This window comes from Dysidea avara, chromosome 14, assembly GCF_963678975.1.
Source record: "Dysidea avara chromosome 14, odDysAvar1.4, whole genome shotgun sequence".
Classification (NCBI taxonomy): Eukaryota; Metazoa; Porifera; class Demospongiae; order Dictyoceratida; family Dysideidae; genus Dysidea; species Dysidea avara.
Genome location: NC_089285.1, coordinates 12026519 through 12044521, shown reverse-complemented (window position 1 = coordinate 12044521; position 18003 = coordinate 12026519). Strand labels below are relative to the sequence as shown.

Genomic DNA, 18003 nt, shown 5'->3' with positions numbered 1-18003 from the left:
TTTGGTATATCACAATCTACTGTTTCACAAGTAGCGTTCGAAGTAGTAGATTTGGTATAACACCTGGATAAATTGTTTCACGAGTAGTAGATTTGGTATAACACCTGGGTATATTTAATGTATCACAATTTTAAATCAGTGGAAAGGTTTCCACCATGGCACATTGTGAAAAAGTATATGCCAGAGCCATTTAAGAAAGAGTATCCCAACACTCGGATCATCATTGATGCTACAGAATTTTCAGTTGAGAGACCTTCGTCTCTATTAGCCCAATCCTGTACCTTCTCAGCATACAAGAATAAAAATACCGTAAAGTATTAATTGGAATAACCCCAAGTAGAGCCATTTCATTTGTGTCCGAGGCATATGAAGGGTCTATTTTGGATCAAAAGTTGGTGCAAGTCAGTGGGTTGTTAAACAAATTGGAACCTGGGGATGAAATCATGGCCGACAAAGGCTTCACGATTCAAGATTTATTGATTCCTCATGGTGTATGCCTAAACATTCCACCATTTCTTCAAGAGTAGACAGATGGATGCTACTGATGTTTTTATAACAAAGAAAATTGCTCGTTTAAGAGTTCATGTCGAACGAGCGATTGGCCGTGTCAAAGAGTACAAGCTTTTACAGGGTACACTTCCAGGATCCATGTGGGACTCCATAAGTAATATTATATATGTTTGCTGCATGCTTAGTAACTTTGAACCCCCTTTGGTATGCTAAATATGTATAATACTTGTATTGATTAAACTGAAAAAAACTATTTACAAAAAGTTGTAGAATCATAATGATTCACACCATTATATATTATGAGTAGTGGTGATGGTTCGTATTGTTTCTACTGGCTGATTAATTCTGTAATGTTAACAGGAATAAAAATTCCACCTCTCATCTTTGGAACTGGCGGAGAGTGGCATAAAAATCTTCGTGCACATGTAAACTCGTTCCCATTTCCAGTGATCCAACTGTCTCTCTACCAATTGCAATGGCAAGTAGGTGTACTTTTAAATCACCACCCCAATCACTAGGCTGTAAGATGCAGGATTTCTTTTGTTCCCACTGATGCTGTGATAGTCCATGTTCTATGCGTACACCAGGATACTTCTGCATAGTCGTCAATGCCAACATTCTCAGTTGCTTTCCAATAAAGATGTCCCCACGAGAAGAATGTCCAATATATCCAGCCTGATGAGCAACGGCATAATATAAGCAATTGCCATCACCACTAACTTCATGCTTTCTGCAATGTTGCTGCTGCAATACATTCGTATGTGAGTTAGGCTGGGTACAATAGAAACGCTTAAAATTTCAACATCATCACTAGCCTCAACAATCTTAACTTCAACATCATCACAAGCCTCGGAATTGTTAACTATCTTAACATCGTCAGAAACCTCAGCACTGTCACAAATCTGGACAACCTCTGTTGTGATAACTGCAAATCGGTCTTCACAGCTGTCAGAAATTATTACATATGGCAAAAGTGAAGGCAAAAATTTGTCAAAATAAAAAGCTCTAGCCTTAGAAACTGCATCTTCGATAAAAGAATCATCGCAAAAAATTCTTTCTACATAAACAGCATCATTTGGGGCCCATAAAACAAAATTGCACCATGGAAGCTGAGTGACAAAAAGTTGTGTCTGCACTTGAAAGAAGTACTGATGTTTTTTCTTCAGCTGTAACATCCCATTGTTGCTTTGTAGGCAAAATGAAAATTGCTGCAATGCAGCCTCAGCTATTGGTTTTGTTTTACATACGTAAGGGCATTTGACTTCCAAGTATCCCATGTCCTGTCCAATTTCAACTATGGAATCTGGGGTGGCAGCTAGCCAGGGTACTGAAGGATTGATGTGCAAGCCACATTTGTGAACAGTTAATTGTAGACCCCTCTTCTCTTGATAATCAATATAGCTTCTAATAGCAGTATCTTCGTTGATATTTCCATAGTTGATAGCTGCACTGTTGATAGCCTTTGGACACAACTTACCAGTGAGAAAAAACTTTATATCAGTATCACGCTTTCTGTGACAAACAGTCTTCATTATCGAAGCAGAGATCCTAAATGTACGCTCTTGATGCCAGAGATCTGAGAACGATTGTTTACGTGTCATAGCTTCAATCTCAATGGCTTCAGTTGGGCTAATGCAAACATGTTCTTCATAGAAGTTCCTAACAACATGTAGTGGCGGGGGTTTATTCTCAACTTTGTGGTGTTCTGGTGAAATAGAACTGGCACTGTAACTGTGGTCACAGTTAGCCTGCTTAAGTAATGTGGACATATCTTTCTGGAATTTTAATTTCTGTGCTTCAACTCTTGCAAGACGCTCGTCTCTTGTCAGCAGCATTCTGTTGTCTGTCACTGATGATGGAGCTGGATCATCGTCTAATAATTGCAAAAAACATGAAGTCCCATAGCTCATAACCATCGTTTGGGCTTCAATAGCTTTCTTTCTTTGCATGTTATAGGTGGCTGAGGCAACAGAAAGAGTTACAGTGTCTTTTCTGGCTTGGTCAATGTTAAGCAGTCTCTTTCTCAATTTAGATCTTCTATCAGCAGACTCAACCTGTCTTTTTGATGTTGCCCGGCAATCCCATTTATTTACAGTGTAAACTGCAGGCCTCTTCTCGACACCATAAACCTTTTTAGTCAATGAAACTAAATTAGTGGGACATGCATCCACCTTTGAAGCTTTCGGTATGTTCCAAGTTTGCCGTTTTTCTGTGCAACCTTTTGCGTCATCTTCATTAAGGCCCAAGCGAAAGTACTCCTCCATGCAGTACAAGGTTGCTGTAACATGCTGTAACATGGTTACAGCAACCAGACAGACCAGCTGGACAGATGCAGAATGCCTTTTTGACACGTGCAGTATGCTGTGATAATACTATCCATACACAATACATTTTGCCTTTTTTCATGGAAGGAAGCACATCTGCCCCAATACAGGACTTGTCATTGGATGAAATCTTACATTTTGGACATGGCCATCCTGGAAGAAACGATATGCTTTGTCTAGACTACAAGTATATGTTACAGGTTCTGAAGTTCCAGATGAGCTACCAGTCTGTTCACCAACATTCTCAGATGTACAGTTCTCTCTTTTCTCCGTTATGCTCTCCACATGAACGGCTTTTTTAAGCAACACCTTATGGTCAACTAGAAAATTGAAAATAGTCCCAAACGTAATTTCAGGAGCTTTGTACAATTCCTTCGTCCTACACTTATCTTTGGTAGTTGGTACAGATTGAAGCAGAGAATCACTATCACAACTATTGTGCACTAAAGCTGTTGCTCGTAATTTACGTTAGACATTTTCACCATCATCAGGATCAATCAAAAGCACATCCCAGCCATACTTGATGTAGTCACAAACCCTGGAAGTCTTATCATAACCTGTTACTGTCAATGAGTGCGCATACCTTTGAATCAATTCTGGTTTTTTCCCAGTCACTGGTGCCCCACGGCAAACTAGCCATCACTTCAATTGGACAATATTTAGCTCAGATGGATCTTTGCCACCAAGGGATGCACCAGGAATGTCACTCTCATTCAATAAAACAATATCGTCCCTATTAAATTTTCATCACCACCACTTTCATCTTCATAAGCTGAATTACAGTCATTTCCTTCACAATCTAGAATAAAATTTATAGGAAAATCTGTTATATGCAAATACTTCTTACCAAACATGTCAATACTCTACATTGATACATTGTAGCATGGATCAGAGACATTACCTACACAATTTTAATACAGAATAATTTAAACTAGCCATTATATGAACCTACCAAGGTCAATTTCTTCATTAGCTTGGATTCCATAGTCACCACCACCATCCCCCAACTCGTTACTGTTGTCTGGACAATAATCTAAATAAACTCGTGTTTAAATACGTAAAGTAGGGAACGCAATGTTCTCTTACCAGGAATCACATTGCTTTTCACTGAAACATGGCTATCATTACACACTGGATTGTGCTCATCATCTACATGACATGTATAAAATGACAAACAATGTGGACCACAAATCTCACCAGGTATCTCCCTTGAAGTACCACAAACTGCATTTGAAGCATTACCTTCACAATCTAGCAAAACGGTCATTAAAATCTGCCTTATACATGTTCAGTAGTGTTACCAAGGTTGTCGTTCCTAGAGCTGCAACTGTCTGGAGTTTCACTACTCTTCGTTGACATATGGTCACCACAACACACTGCAGTCAAGACACTGACTTCACCATCTAAGAAATACATTGCTTTATAAAACAGTTAAGTATAAAGAAGCTTCCTTGATTGAAACCACTGAGCCAGGCCTACGTTGAACAGTCAATGGTGGCACTCCGTTCAGCATAACCAAGGTGGATAGGTGGCCTGACTCGGCTCCGACATGACATCATGGCGGCTTGTCAGAAAACATGGTCTTGACACCCCACACATTACTCCGCATTTTCGCACTAGTAAACAGTCGTAGAATAGAGTGGAAAGGAAAATACCTAGTTTGTACTATGCTTGCCGAACCGACAAAATGTTAAATTTAGCAAAACCAGACCTAGGATGTTTTTCAAAGCGCGAAAATGCATCCCCCAACATCGGAAGTTAGTTATTGATGCCTTACCACACTTTTCTCCTTTGTTCTTCACTGGGAACATCTCGAAACGTTACACCTTCCAATGGCACAGTGTACAAACAACCCCAGTCTTGTCGCCATTTTAAGTTGTGACGTACTTGCGGATAAGGCTCATTAATTTCAATAAAAATCTTTTCAGCAATGATACCTTGATCAAGTTCTTTTGTCCATAGGGAGCAGTGTAATATGGTTACACCTGTATGGGTTAATGCAGCCTCCATCGTAGTCCAAGTTATGGGGTAGTGCTAAAAGCCGGAATGGAACGGAACGGAGGCGCGCCAAGTTAATAAATTGTTTTTGCAGATTGTACACCATTTCTTACCATTACATGATGACTAGAATTGTGCTGAAGTTAGTTTTCTTCTACTTGTAGGCATGGTAGAAATCGCTCGCTTAAAGTTTCTATTTAATTCCCACTGCACGAATGCGTTTTGCAATCACCTACGCTGAAAAAACTATAATTTAACCTGCTAAACTATTATTTTGTAAGCACTATAAGCATATGATTCACAGCCACTAACATACACTGTGGTTAACTTTCGTAAATTATTGCCCATGCTGGCAGACTTCAGAAAACCATCCTCGCTGTCACTAAAGACTTGGATACGACTATAACATGAAAATACTACAGTAGCTTACCTTTTAGAATGATAAGGAAGCAATTCTACATCAGGATTAAACAGAATTTGATGGATTGGTAAGAACACAACATGCCATGTGGCAGGCATTAAATAGAAACTCCGAGAGCGGGATTTAATTCTAGCATGCATATAAGTAGAAGGAAATGAACTCTAGCACAATTCTAGTCACTGTGTGGCAGTTGGAAACGATGCAAAGTCCGTCTCAAACGATTTTTCTACTTGGCACGTGCCCCAATTGGTTCTATTCCGTTCCAGCTTTTAGCACTACCCCAAGTTATGCTGCAAAAATCCAATGGTGTGAGGGCTAATGTGTGAACTCATAATGAGATCAAATTTAAAACTTAATGCATGGGACATGAATTGTGTATAAGGGTAACTGTATTTCAACCTAGATCAAACCAACACATTTTAATTGTGCCATTTCCATTTCATAGCAATGTTGATGAATGTGAGCCAAATCCTGCTTCTAATATTACAGTAGACCTAATGAAGAAAATGTTGCCGGAGTATATTGTCAACTGCCTTTTATCTTCTGGGCATGATGAGATGAGTGTTATTTGTACCTTGGATGTTAGTGATCATCCTGACAATGGAATAGCCAAAGTTGAAAGTTTCATTAATAGAAGGTTTTTGAATGACCCTAATCATAATCCAACGTCACTGGCACCTTTTGAATTTCCCCCTGGTCATCAAGAGAATTCAAAATTTCGTTGAAGAACTGAAAGCTTTACGGAAATGCTCTGGTAAAAAAGAGAACTCACAATTCTAAACTCTCTACTACATTGACTAAAAACCAAGACCCAACAACAATGATGGAGGAATTGTGACTATACAATCGGTATATAAACAGGTTATAGACAAAGACTGAAGGAATGGAGCAAAGATTTGAAAGATGAAGATGCTTATTTGAAACAAGCAAAAGAAGAGAAACATTACTCAATACAAGTTACATATACATTAAAATTACCTTAAACATGTTAATCCACCAATCGGTGACACAATTCCGCAACTGAGCCCACCAGCTTTCGATTCTATAGACAGTCAGATATTTATAATTTGCCACAATTATTAATAGACGATATGCGTGGTCTAATAGTCGTAGGAAATTGTTACGAGAATTCGTAATTCGCATATTTCATGAAATCTCAATGGTAACACATGCTGAAAGATCATTTCTTGTTAACCTCCTAGTGCGCGATTTAATGAATATGTCGAAACGCCAGTGTTGTGTTTGGGGTTGCAACAATAGTAAAGGAAAGTGCCCGGAAGATGTTGCTGGAAATCGGCTGTGTGATTGCCCACTGCCACGAATTGAAGGCTGCCAGAGGCGTGAGTATTTAACTTTGCACAACATTCACAGTATGCCCGAGCTTGTCAAACGAGCTGTAATTGAAAAGATCAACCATACCCGGCAAGGCTTGCAAAGAACTAAGTGGCAACCTTCAGAGGAAGTTGCAATATGCAACGTGCATTATGCTGATTTTAAAGGGCCTAGTAGAGTTAACCAAGATGTCCTACCAATTTATTTTAAAAAGCCAACTAGCTATTCTGCAACTACTTCTGCACCAAAGAAGAGAAGACTGTTAGAGAGAAGGCCACTACCAAAGAAACCTATTAGAAGTAAAGTTCTTGATCATTCTAATGCTGAGCAGCACTATGAAGAATTGCACAGTTTGCAACCTTGTCAGCACAGCCAACAGCCCAGTGAGGAGACGTACAGTGACCAGCACACACACCAGAACATGGAGATGACTGATAGTGACCTGCACACACACCAGAACACGGAGATGACTGATAGTGACCAGCACACACACACACACACACCAGAACATGGAGATGACCGATAGTGACCAGCACACACACCAGAACACAGAGATTACTGATAGTGACCAGCACACACACCAGAACACAGAGATGACTGATAGTGACCAGCACACACACCAGAACACGGAGATTACTGATAGTGACCAGCACACACACCAGAACATGGAGATGACCGATAGTGACCAGCACACACACCAGAACACGGAGATTACTGATAGTGACCAGCACACACACCAGAACATGGAGATGACCGATAGTGACCAGCACACACACCAGAACACGGAGATTACTGATAGTGACCAACACACACACCAGAACACGGAGATGACTGATAGTGACCAACACACACACCAGAACACACTGGAAACTGACAATGACCTTCAGACACCAAATTACATGCAGCCATGTGAATTTTCTGAAGAAGGAATACCAGATCCACTGAGAGCTGACTGCAATGTGGAGCGCTTACTCCAGGAAAATCGAGAGTTACATTTAGAGAATGTAAAGCTTAAGGAACATATTCTATTTCTTAATACCCATTTACAAAGACTTAACGTGACTTTGCTTAATGACTCTCAAGTAAATATGTACACTGAAATATCACGCAAGGTATTTGATTGCATTGATTGTTGGTTACAGCCAGTAGCAAGTAAGCAAAGAGCCAGTGAAACACTTTCACCAACTCAAAAGCTTTTACTTGTGTTGATGCGACTCCGGCACAATCATACTCAAAGTGACTTGGCATGCCGCTTCAATGTTGAGCAAAGTTCTATTTCACGTATTCTGAACCATTGGATACCTCTTCTGAATGCTCAATTTAAAAGGCTTATACGATGGCCACAGACATGTGTTGGTCCATCTGTAGCACCTTATGATTTATTGCCAAATTCTGTAGCTATAATTGATGGTACTGAAATTTTTATTCAGCGACCAAGCAACCTGGCAACACAGAAATCTTCTTATAGTGATTATAAAAGCCATACAACTGTGAAGTACTTGGTTGCTATTGATACCTTTACAGGTGTATTTGTTTTTGTTTCTGCTGGATTTTCAGGAAACAGTAGTGACAGGTTCACTAGTGAGCACAGTGGATTATTAGAAGAACTAAAACCAGGACAAAGAATTTTGGCTGATAAAGGATATAATGCACGAGGCTTGTTTGCCCAGAAAAGATGCTTTTTGACTATACCCAGTTTTTTGAATGGGGGCACACTTGCAGCTCAAGAGGCTAGACAATCTCGGAGTATTGCCAGTGTGCGAATACGAGTTGAAAATGCAATAAGGAGGATTAAGGAATACAAAATTTTTACAGAGACATTGTGTAACCGTACCAGCAAAAGAATAGTTGATGACATGATAGTTGTAGTATGTGCATTGTGTAATTTAAAAGAAAAACTTATTAAGTAGTTACATGTAATTCATTTGTATGGTTATATTTCAAATTGAAATATCACGTTATAATTATACACAAATTAACTACATACTATATAATTTAGCTAAAATCTCAACACCCAACGTAGTCATATAAAAGTGAGAAAGTTTTCTACTCATTTCACTCCACAGTTCATCATCTGGTAAAATCCTTTCTCTGTGAAAGTCTACCTTGGTCCATACGATAAAGTCACAAAATTTAGCACCAGATAGTGCAAGCTGGCCTATAACTTGATAGTAGTAATCATGTGTTCGTTTTAATCTTGCTTGACTACCATCAACACTTAAGCAAAATGCAGAATCCTGACATGCCATTTCAATGGAGCTGTCACGGTGCTTATATGGACATTTTACTTCTACAATACCAAATTCTTCATTCTCAAGCCAAATGAAACCATCAGGAGATGTGGCCAGAAAAGGATAGTCTACACTTAAAAACACTCCACATTCATCAACCTGCACACTGGTTGCAACCATGTATTGCTGAACAGCACTGCTTTCGTGATCACATCCCCATTGCAATGCTGCTGAATGAGGAGTTCCATAATCATCTAAAACAGTTTTAAGTAAAGATAAAGGATAGGAGTGTCGAAACTGTCTGTTGCACACCCTACCAAAATTACTTGATGTGACTCGCCATTGCCTTGCATCTAACCATAGAGGATTGTTTCTCTGACCAACACTCATGTTCTGTATAAGTTGCACATCTTCTGCTGTAGGCCTTAAAGCTTCAACTAAATCACTTTTATTGACATCACGATTTGCACATATTTCACATAATTTGTCAAGAGGATCTATTAACACTGGATTAGAGCTTGGTGATGGAAACGCTTGTTGATTTTTCTCTGATTCCTGGTTAAAATAATGGCAAATCCCAGCATCACAGCCAGCATCACAGCCAGCATCTTCCAGTCCTTGAATAAGTTCATCCAATGATACCAAGGTCCCAGTGTATGGAAAATATCCAGTTGATGATGACTTGCCAAAATCTAGATCTACAGAAAAAGATGGCTTTCCACCTTGAGAAGGTCTGGACCATGCACATCTCACACTTGTGCAAGCTTGTGGAGTGATCTCGGATAGCATTATAAGCAATGCAGCAATGTGCACACAGCTTTGTGTGCTGCCAGCAGGACATTTACAGTTACCAGCAACAGGTGTTCCAGTGGCATTTAACATATTTAACTTAACAAACAAGCAGTAGGAAGAAGGAACCTGTCGCATTGTGGGCCTACATTTTGCCTTAACATATGTAAAATCATTGCATATGGCCTTTTCTAAGCTAAACAAATGTCCACATTGGCACAGACGAACACCTGTTCGAAAATTCTTGGTATATCCATCTCTATCTTTGAGATAAGTAGTAACACTACTTTCTGCAACCAGTGGAAAGTCATCTCCTGTCCAGTTAACGTCATTTGAAAGCTCAGAGAACTCAGGAGGGGAAGGATAATCAATACGTTGAAATGGTACAGCCTGGATTTGCCCTTCTAAATCATCCGTTGCAACAATATCAGTGACTTTCTTAACTAACTGCTCTTTGTTTCCAGACAGAGGAACACGTCTCTCTCGTAGAAAAGCCTCAAGTTGGTCTACAGTCCATGAACGATACAGTTCAACACCTTCCACCATTGCCATGGCATTATTATTGCGTCATAGAAGTCACGCGAGAATTAGGAAGCTTACGGTACGCATATCGTCTATTGACTCAACTGTGTTTGTTGTTGAAGGTCCAAAACGAAAGCTTTTGTCTCCACTGTACTCATCATCATGACTATGACGCAAAGCCATATGACATGCAGCCAAGGTAGTGTTCTCAGTGCCATGATCAGATCGTACAATACTAGGACAACCTGTTCAAGAAATAAAGGTAATAGATTTGTTCAGCTATAACCTGCCACACCATTATTTTGTAGCACAGACAACAGGTACGGAAGTAAGATGACACTAGGATCATTGTTAGTTGTCATCACTTTCAGCCATATCACTTTGCGTGAAAACCTTTGGAATATGGCACACAATACACAAGTAATAACAACCCTGGGAGGTGGATTATGTGTACAAGTGGCTGAGAGGTGTTCTACTGACATTTTGCCAATCTTGTCTCACCATGGCAACACTGCATTTGGCTTGGATTTGATACACACTGCAGTTTTCATTATGAAGATCTATGGCAGTGAGCATACGGGTATTAGCTAGGTCCACGACCTGCCTCAGGTAAAGTAGGCTGCATTATTGGGTAAAGGGACTAGAAGTTTTCTATCTTTGTACTGATAGTGGTGGCAAGGACAGTTCTCCGGTACTGAGTGATTATGGGAAGTCTGTAACCATCATCATTATTGTTTTGATTGATGACACAGTTTTCTTATATTACCTCAGAAATAAATATGAACTTAACCATTGGGTTCATGTGGAATATTTCTGACAGCAAGATGGATAAACACAGATGCCCCATCCACTAAAAACTTACCCATCAATACAACCATGAATTATTTATGGCTTCAATTTATCATAGCCATCCAAGTGTCACACAAAGTCTGGGCCCTGTTTGTAGTTTAATGAAACAAATTCAAAACTACAAAGTTGATCTTACTTTGTTCTGATATAGCCGTCGTTTGAGTTGCCGCCTTCTTCGTCTTTTAGCACCTTGTGAATCAAGTACAGCCATCGTCATTTGAACAGTACTCCTGTGTGATGAAAAAGGCAGATAGCAAAAATTAGTAGCAAAGTAACTAGCAGCGAGTACCTTTTGACTACTAAGTGATGTTTTTGTTTCAGGATCATCCACATTTGCCTGTATCCCACGTTATTTCTACAGCCTTCTAACTCTCTCTGCAATAATAGTGCAACGCAAACATAAAAATAGTACATAATATTAGTAGCACATTTTTATAGACTAGAAGAACCGGCTTTAATGGCACGCCCATCCACCGCACTGTAACTCTATGCTAAGATGTTCTATAAAAATAGGTTTTGCCTATGACCTAAACCTTCAGAACTATAAAACAGAAACCTACAGAACAAAGAGTATTAGTAGTACATTATATCAGTACATATAGCTTCCCTAAGTCTTACTTCAATTGCTGTCTGCACAAGCGACAATGCTGAATAACGAACTAATGGTCCCTGCCGGTGCAATCCCAGGCTGTGAAGTCTCTTCTTCAGCCATGTCAGACTGCAATGGAAGTGTTGTGTGTATCTCATGAAATATCATACAACAGTGACTCTACCCGACTGAAACACGATGTACAACCTGCAGGTAAGCAAGTATTACTGTGATCTTCTTATACTGAAACCAGTATTTCCGAATTAGCCCTGACAAAGTAAACATTACTCATTATCAAAAAATCCATGTACAACTGTAAACACGGTTGAGCATTAAAAGGAATATAGAGAAAATTATTTAATGACATATATTACCATCAACTTTAGGATCCGTTTTTGATAGAGAATGACAAGGATTACAAAGAATAAGCACCACCAGCGATGAAATTAAAGCCTCCTTTAACATCTTAATGCTTCCAACACAACAGCTACCACTAATTAATGCACGCCGCATAATTTGCACATGTTTTATGCCTGGTATGTCGCTGCTTGGTTATGAACTATCGCTGCATCTGTATTGTCACTTAGTTATCATCAATTGTCGCATAGGTAACGTTGTTTGTTTATCTTCTATCGTCACATCGTTATTATCTATCGTCACATCGTTATTATTTATCGTCACATAGAATACGTCTATCGTCGCATGGTTATTGTCGCTTAGATATTGGCACATGGCGCGACCTATAGGGCCACCGTATGCATGACTTGTTTATAACTGAACTCACTTCAGTGTGGCTAGTAAAGTTCTGAATCTCTACAGTGATACATTTGTAGCTGAACTCTCTGCAGGGTGACTTGGCTTGTAGCTGAATAGTCTATAAAATTAACTGTTTGCAGCTGAACTCCCTACAGGATAACTTGCAATGTAACAGAAAATTCTATAATGGAGCAAGCCATAAATGTAACTGAGTGCTCTATTAAAGTATTTAATCTCGCATTTGCTACACATGGTTGGCTTTCGAATCATAACTGAATGGTTTGTAATCTGATTCTTCTGTACTACTGCAAGGACTTTCTACGATTATTATTCCAGCCACACACCAATTTTCAGCTTATTACTCTAAGAGGTTTGCCTGGTAGGCATGAAAAGTATTGGTAATTTTATTCACAAAACTCGATTGCGCAATTGTTACTCACCTTAGGTTTCATGTCATATCTCCAAGATCTTAATTTCAACTGTTTTCAAACCACCAAAAGGCACTCTTACAATGGTTGATTTATCAACAAACCAATTTTAAACTCATTTCATGAAACAGTTTTCCCTCTAGGCATGACAACAAATCGATCTTGTTTTACGTGAATAATCGGTCATAACTCCTGAACCATTCATCACTTTTGTGCCAAATTTGATACTAGGATTTGCCTTTGGACTGCCTCTATGTGTGCCAAATTTCAAGGTAATCTGATTACATGTGTGTGTTTCATAGTAATTTTTCAAAGTGTGCAAAAAGACGAAGAATAAGAAGAAAAAAATGAAGAAATAAAGCTAAATTTTGGCCACTGGTATAAATGGCTAAGGCGATTTTCTTCAAATTTGGTATGTGGGATAACCTACCTGGTACAGTGAAACTGGTTCCAATTGGATGAAGGATCATAGCTGGCCAGTAGCCCAATTCAATTATCCGATGTGCATCTAGCTGGCATTTACAAAACTCTATGTTTATTTGGCAAATGTAAATAAATGTCACTACCACAGCATTTTAGGTGCCTTGAGACTAAATAGACGAGGCGCATCTCTAATGGCTATAGACGACTAGAAGACAAGCTAGACGAGATAATTGCTCGAGACGATCACGTATTAAGTGACAATCCTTGTAAGCGCATTATATTCACTGAAGACTGAAGCATCTAGAGCAGTGAAACCCTACGAGGCTATCCACTCTTACCCATAAATTGTCTGCTATGACCACATACTACTCGAATAAGGCTTCTATACAAATTATAGCTAATTAATGTATAACAATCCGTTATATGTACGGATACCTTTTGGCAAAGCTGATCATGCCAGTCTACAATGCATAAACAGGCCTGCGGCAACATCACTTTTCATGTTCATAGCTAGCACAAACTGCACGTTTTCAGCAATAGCTAATTTAAGACTGAACAACAGTTTAACTGATGAACAATTAAATCTTCTATATGTACCAGCGTTGAAACCGGGTTACTACTGCTGACCCGCAGAGCTGGATTGAGGGCTACACTTTGAGTACTCGACTAGTCCGTTATATATGTACGAAAGTAGCTATAATTATAAAACTAAGCAGGTATTATTCAGCGTGGTTCCACGTAAGTTTGCAGAAAGTAAGCCACACCTGTCTCTTCAAGACACATTTCCTGCAAGTGGGTGTGACTTCACCATACCTAACAGACCGTAACTACAACGCATTCCCAATGTGAAAGTGTCATGAAAGCTGGCCTGTTGCAAGGCTAGACCATGTCTCGTATGACGATTAGTCGGCGTGGCTCAGCATGCAGATTTGTGCATACCTAGAATCAATACCACCGATAAATAGGCGTGGCTTAACGTATGGCTGCAGTCATCCAATAAGTGGGTGTGGCTCACGAAAGAAGCTGGGCTTGACTATGACGCATTTATACACTTCCGTATCATCCCAACTAATTAATTTTCTTCACACATGAGATCTAACCCAGATAATTTGCAAAGTGGGTCAGACCCGGACAAAATGGAAAACATGGGTTTGCATTGGAAAACATGGGTTTGCAGTTAAAAGCAGGCACCCCACAGAAATCATAAACTTAACTGCATACCTTGGTTGCTTATTGCGAATGGACTATAAGGCTGGTTATAGAAATAAAAAGGTGTAAATTCTGAACAAATATATTTGTCACAATTATTGTAAACAGTTTTCTCGCCACTTCTGGATAGAGGTATCTTTCCATCATCCTATTATTATACCTACAAAGCAAAAAACTTTAGCGCTTGGCGTGCTGCGCGCGCCAAGCGCTAAAGTTTTTTGCTTTGTAGTTTTGGAAATTCGATTTCACCAAATCCAATTTCCAAAGTTGAAACTGTTGAGCTTTACCATATCTGGTTGGCTTGGCTTTGTGGCCACCCAGCGTTAATTGGCCAATTAATTGAAGCCATTATGCATGCACGTTATTACACTGCTCTCAGTTACAATAAGGTTTCTACACACTATCGCGATATTAGCTTATCCTCCTTTAAAAGAAGCACATTGAATGCATCTCCCCTTCCTTCCGTCTAGGCTGAGGCTTCCCTTATAGCTATATGCTTCACTGACAGACTCAGTAGAATAAGTGTATGCACGAGTAGAATAAGTGTATGCACTAGGTAGAGGGAAGGGGGTGAGCTAGCCCTGGGATCTTATCCTTAATCTGAGAGTTGGTAGCATAGGCTATTCTAAGGAAGTGGGCCTGGAGAGACATGTGCCTCCTTCCCTTGCTGAACAATGAATTACTTAAACTATTGGGGTAAGTTATAGTACAGCTAGCTATAGATAGGCATTGTTCTTAGTATTCTTAACAATTATCAATTAAACCATTTTAAGCCTTTAAATTGCAAAAGTCAAACAACCTAAGTGTTAATTTACATTCCCCCACTCCCTCAAAATTCCAATTTATACTAAATCTATATGCAACAGTATTGTGACCGGATTTACAAAAAAAGGTCTTCCACACACATCCAATTCCATGAACTTGGAAGGCCATAACTTTGTGTTTAAGAGACGCACAAATCTGAAATTTTCCTAGCCATTACGCAATGTTGGCTGACCAAATTTCAGGTCAATAACTTGTTGTATTTCAATTTTATGGATCGTCAAAGTTGGTAAATTAGATGTGTGTGAAAGACCCCTTTTCGCAAATCCGGTCACATCTCCCCCAGGTCTAGAATCACCACTTAAAGTGGTAGGGTGCACCAGGGTAAAGTTCATGCACCGGTCACTTTAATGTCAAGGTGGCATCCGCTTGGTAGAGTTTACTAGATGTGTTATAATATTATGGTAAGATTACCATGTACACTGTATCTCACTGCATACAAACATAATTTGTATTTCTAAATTTATTCACTGATGTAGATAGATATATATGTTGTGCAGTTGAGGGAATATGACCCAGTGATGCTTATAAATTTTATAGGCATCAGTATGGAAAGTGATTGAGGATTCTTATTTTGCGTAAAATATGATTACAGGACATTATGTATCATAAATACACCCTGTCCATATTTTCAAAATCAAGCCACTCTTCCCTTATTTAAAATCTAGTATGGATGGCAGCAGTATTCTACTCTGGTTTGATTGAGTAGTTGTGTGCACCTGTGAAGTCCACACTGTGAAGTCCTGTGAACTGAAAGTAGACATTTTTTATACCTAGCAATTCAACTGCCTACCAGAGCAACAAAAGTCAAATATACCTAATAGAACAGTCAACATTAGATTGACATGTTCACTACATTTCCTGTCACACTGACACATGCCACTACACACCAACTACTTTGTTATGACACACCACTCCATCATGGCCCTTTTCCTTGGCTTATTTCAAGTAAAAGCACTAACCACCTTGGATGCCGATCTAAATGTATGCTACTACAACAAGACAATGTATTAAATTAAAAAAATATTACACTAGAATGGGTGAAGCAGTTATCTTGTTAGGGTCATAAAAACAAGCTGTAACATAAGGTCATTCACTGGCATTGTTGATAACCCCAGTGTACAAACTTGTACTAGAGAAGCAAGAGGATAAAATAAACAAATAAAAGAAATTACCAAGTAAGCACATAATATTATAATTATTAAAGCATGTGGTCTGTGTACACCACCAGTGGTTTAACCTTGGAACTAATACTACCCACAATATGTCAGTTATATTTTCATACTGCTCAATTTAACTTAAATTAATCTTGTTAACACTTCCCAACCAAAAATAATTATATACCTGTACGAGGGACCCAATGCAAGAAATCATATTGAGGATAAAACATTCAAATAATTGATACCATACCAAAGAATGGACTAGAGTTTCAACACACAAACTCTTCCCTTACATAATTCATTTAATAAAGTAAAATAAACCTGATAGAACAGTTACTATATTTACTACACACCCTATTACACTGACACATACCTCTACTCACCAAACACATCTTTATGACATACCACTCCATCTTAACTGCTGCTGCTGACTTACCTGAAGCACAAGACACTATCGGGCCTGGATGCAGATATAGATGTACATTACAGCAACAAGGCAGGTAAAATCAAACTACACAAGCATGGGTGAGTAACTGATCTTGTTGACAGGCTCCATGCAAGCTACAGTGACCAAAATTGCAAAAAAAATACAAAGTCACATCATACTATTTTAACACATGTACAGGGTGATTCAGGGACCTAGTTAATACTCCAGTATACAAACTTGTACTTGGTCTGGAGAAGCAAGAGTAGAAAGTAAACACATAGTATGCAGCTCATCACAGTGTGCACCACCAGTAAAACTGAAACTACCAATAATTGCTCAGTTACTTTATTTCTTTCATATAGGTAAAATTTAAACTTAGATTTTTAACTATTCTTACAAAAAAAACCTGCATGAGGAATCCAATGCAGAAGTACCATGTAGGACAAAACATCATTGCAGAAAACATACATATGTTGGCACCAAAGAACGGACTATAGTTTCCACTGCATTAACCTCTTAATTTCCTCACTTCTCAACCATGGTACATTCAAAATTTGCAGCAGAACACAATCATTGGACTACTGACTTGATGTCTGAATGATTACTGTATATTCTGCATGTACAATACATACAGTATTCAGTGTTGGTGATTCAATCACTTGAAGTGGTATCTCACTATAGTCAATGATGTATCAAACATCAAGTAGCTAGACTAGTCAATAGTGTCATGTAAACCATCTCATAACAGTCAATGGTGATCCATCAAACATCAGTAGCTACAACAGACCAAGGTGGTGTATCAAACATCAAGAAGCTTTACTAGTCAATGGTGATGTGTATATAAACCATCTCACGATAGTCAATGATGTGTCAAATATCAAGTAGATGTAATTAATAGGCAATGGTGATGTGTAATCCTTCTCAGAACAGTCCATATTGATGTTTGAATAGCTAGAATAGTCAATGTAGGTGTGTTAACTATTTCACAATAGTCAATGATGTGTCAAACATCAAGTAACTAGAATAGTCAATGGTCCGGTGTGTAAACCATCTCACAACAGTTGATCGCCATGTGACGTGTCATACATCAAGTATCTAGAATGGTCAATGGTGGGGTGTTACACACCAACATTGGCTATTAAAGCTACTTGAAGTTTTATTGACTGTTGTGAGATGGTTTACATACAACCATTTACTATTCTAGCCACTTGAT

General features: G+C 38.9%; 2 protein-coding genes and 1 long non-coding RNA gene across 4 annotated transcripts; 1 reads left to right on the top strand and 2 right to left on the bottom strand.

Annotated features, from left to right (window-relative positions):
- Positions 1-694: 694 nt before the first annotated feature.
- On the bottom strand, positions 695-4694 carry LOC136244710 (uncharacterized). Of its 2 annotated transcripts, none has more exons than XM_066036244.1 (8): positions 4612-4694; positions 4136-4237; positions 4032-4085; positions 3921-3983; positions 3787-3867; positions 3682-3735; positions 3418-3633; positions 695-3372 (listed from the first exon to the last, which is right to left on the bottom strand). In XM_066036244.1, the coding sequence occupies exons 1-6, from the start codon at positions 4643-4645 to the stop codon at positions 3698-3700; spliced, it is 372 nt and encodes a 123-aa protein (XP_065892316.1). In that variant the 5' UTR covers positions 4646-4694; the 3' UTR covers positions 695-3372; positions 3418-3633; positions 3682-3697. The 2 variants fall into 2 exon arrangements, with proteins under 2 accessions (XP_065892316.1, XP_065892315.1); XM_066036243.1 differs by having other exon boundaries at positions 700-3372.
- Positions 4695-7094: 2400 nt separating this feature from the next.
- On the top strand, positions 7095-8495 carry LOC136244135 (uncharacterized). The gene has a single exon (XM_066035651.1). It carries the CDS (start codon positions 7095-7097, stop codon positions 8493-8495), a length of 1401 nt encoding a protein of 466 aa, XP_065891723.1.
- Positions 8496-11013: 2518 nt separating this feature from the next.
- Positions 11014-11351, bottom strand: LOC136244494 (uncharacterized). Its single transcript, XR_010695346.1, has 3 exons — positions 11266-11351; positions 11113-11206; positions 11014-11063 (listed from the first exon to the last, which is right to left on the bottom strand). It is a non-coding gene; the product is annotated as an uncharacterized lncRNA (long non-coding RNA).
- Positions 11352-18003: the final 6652 nt, after the last annotated feature.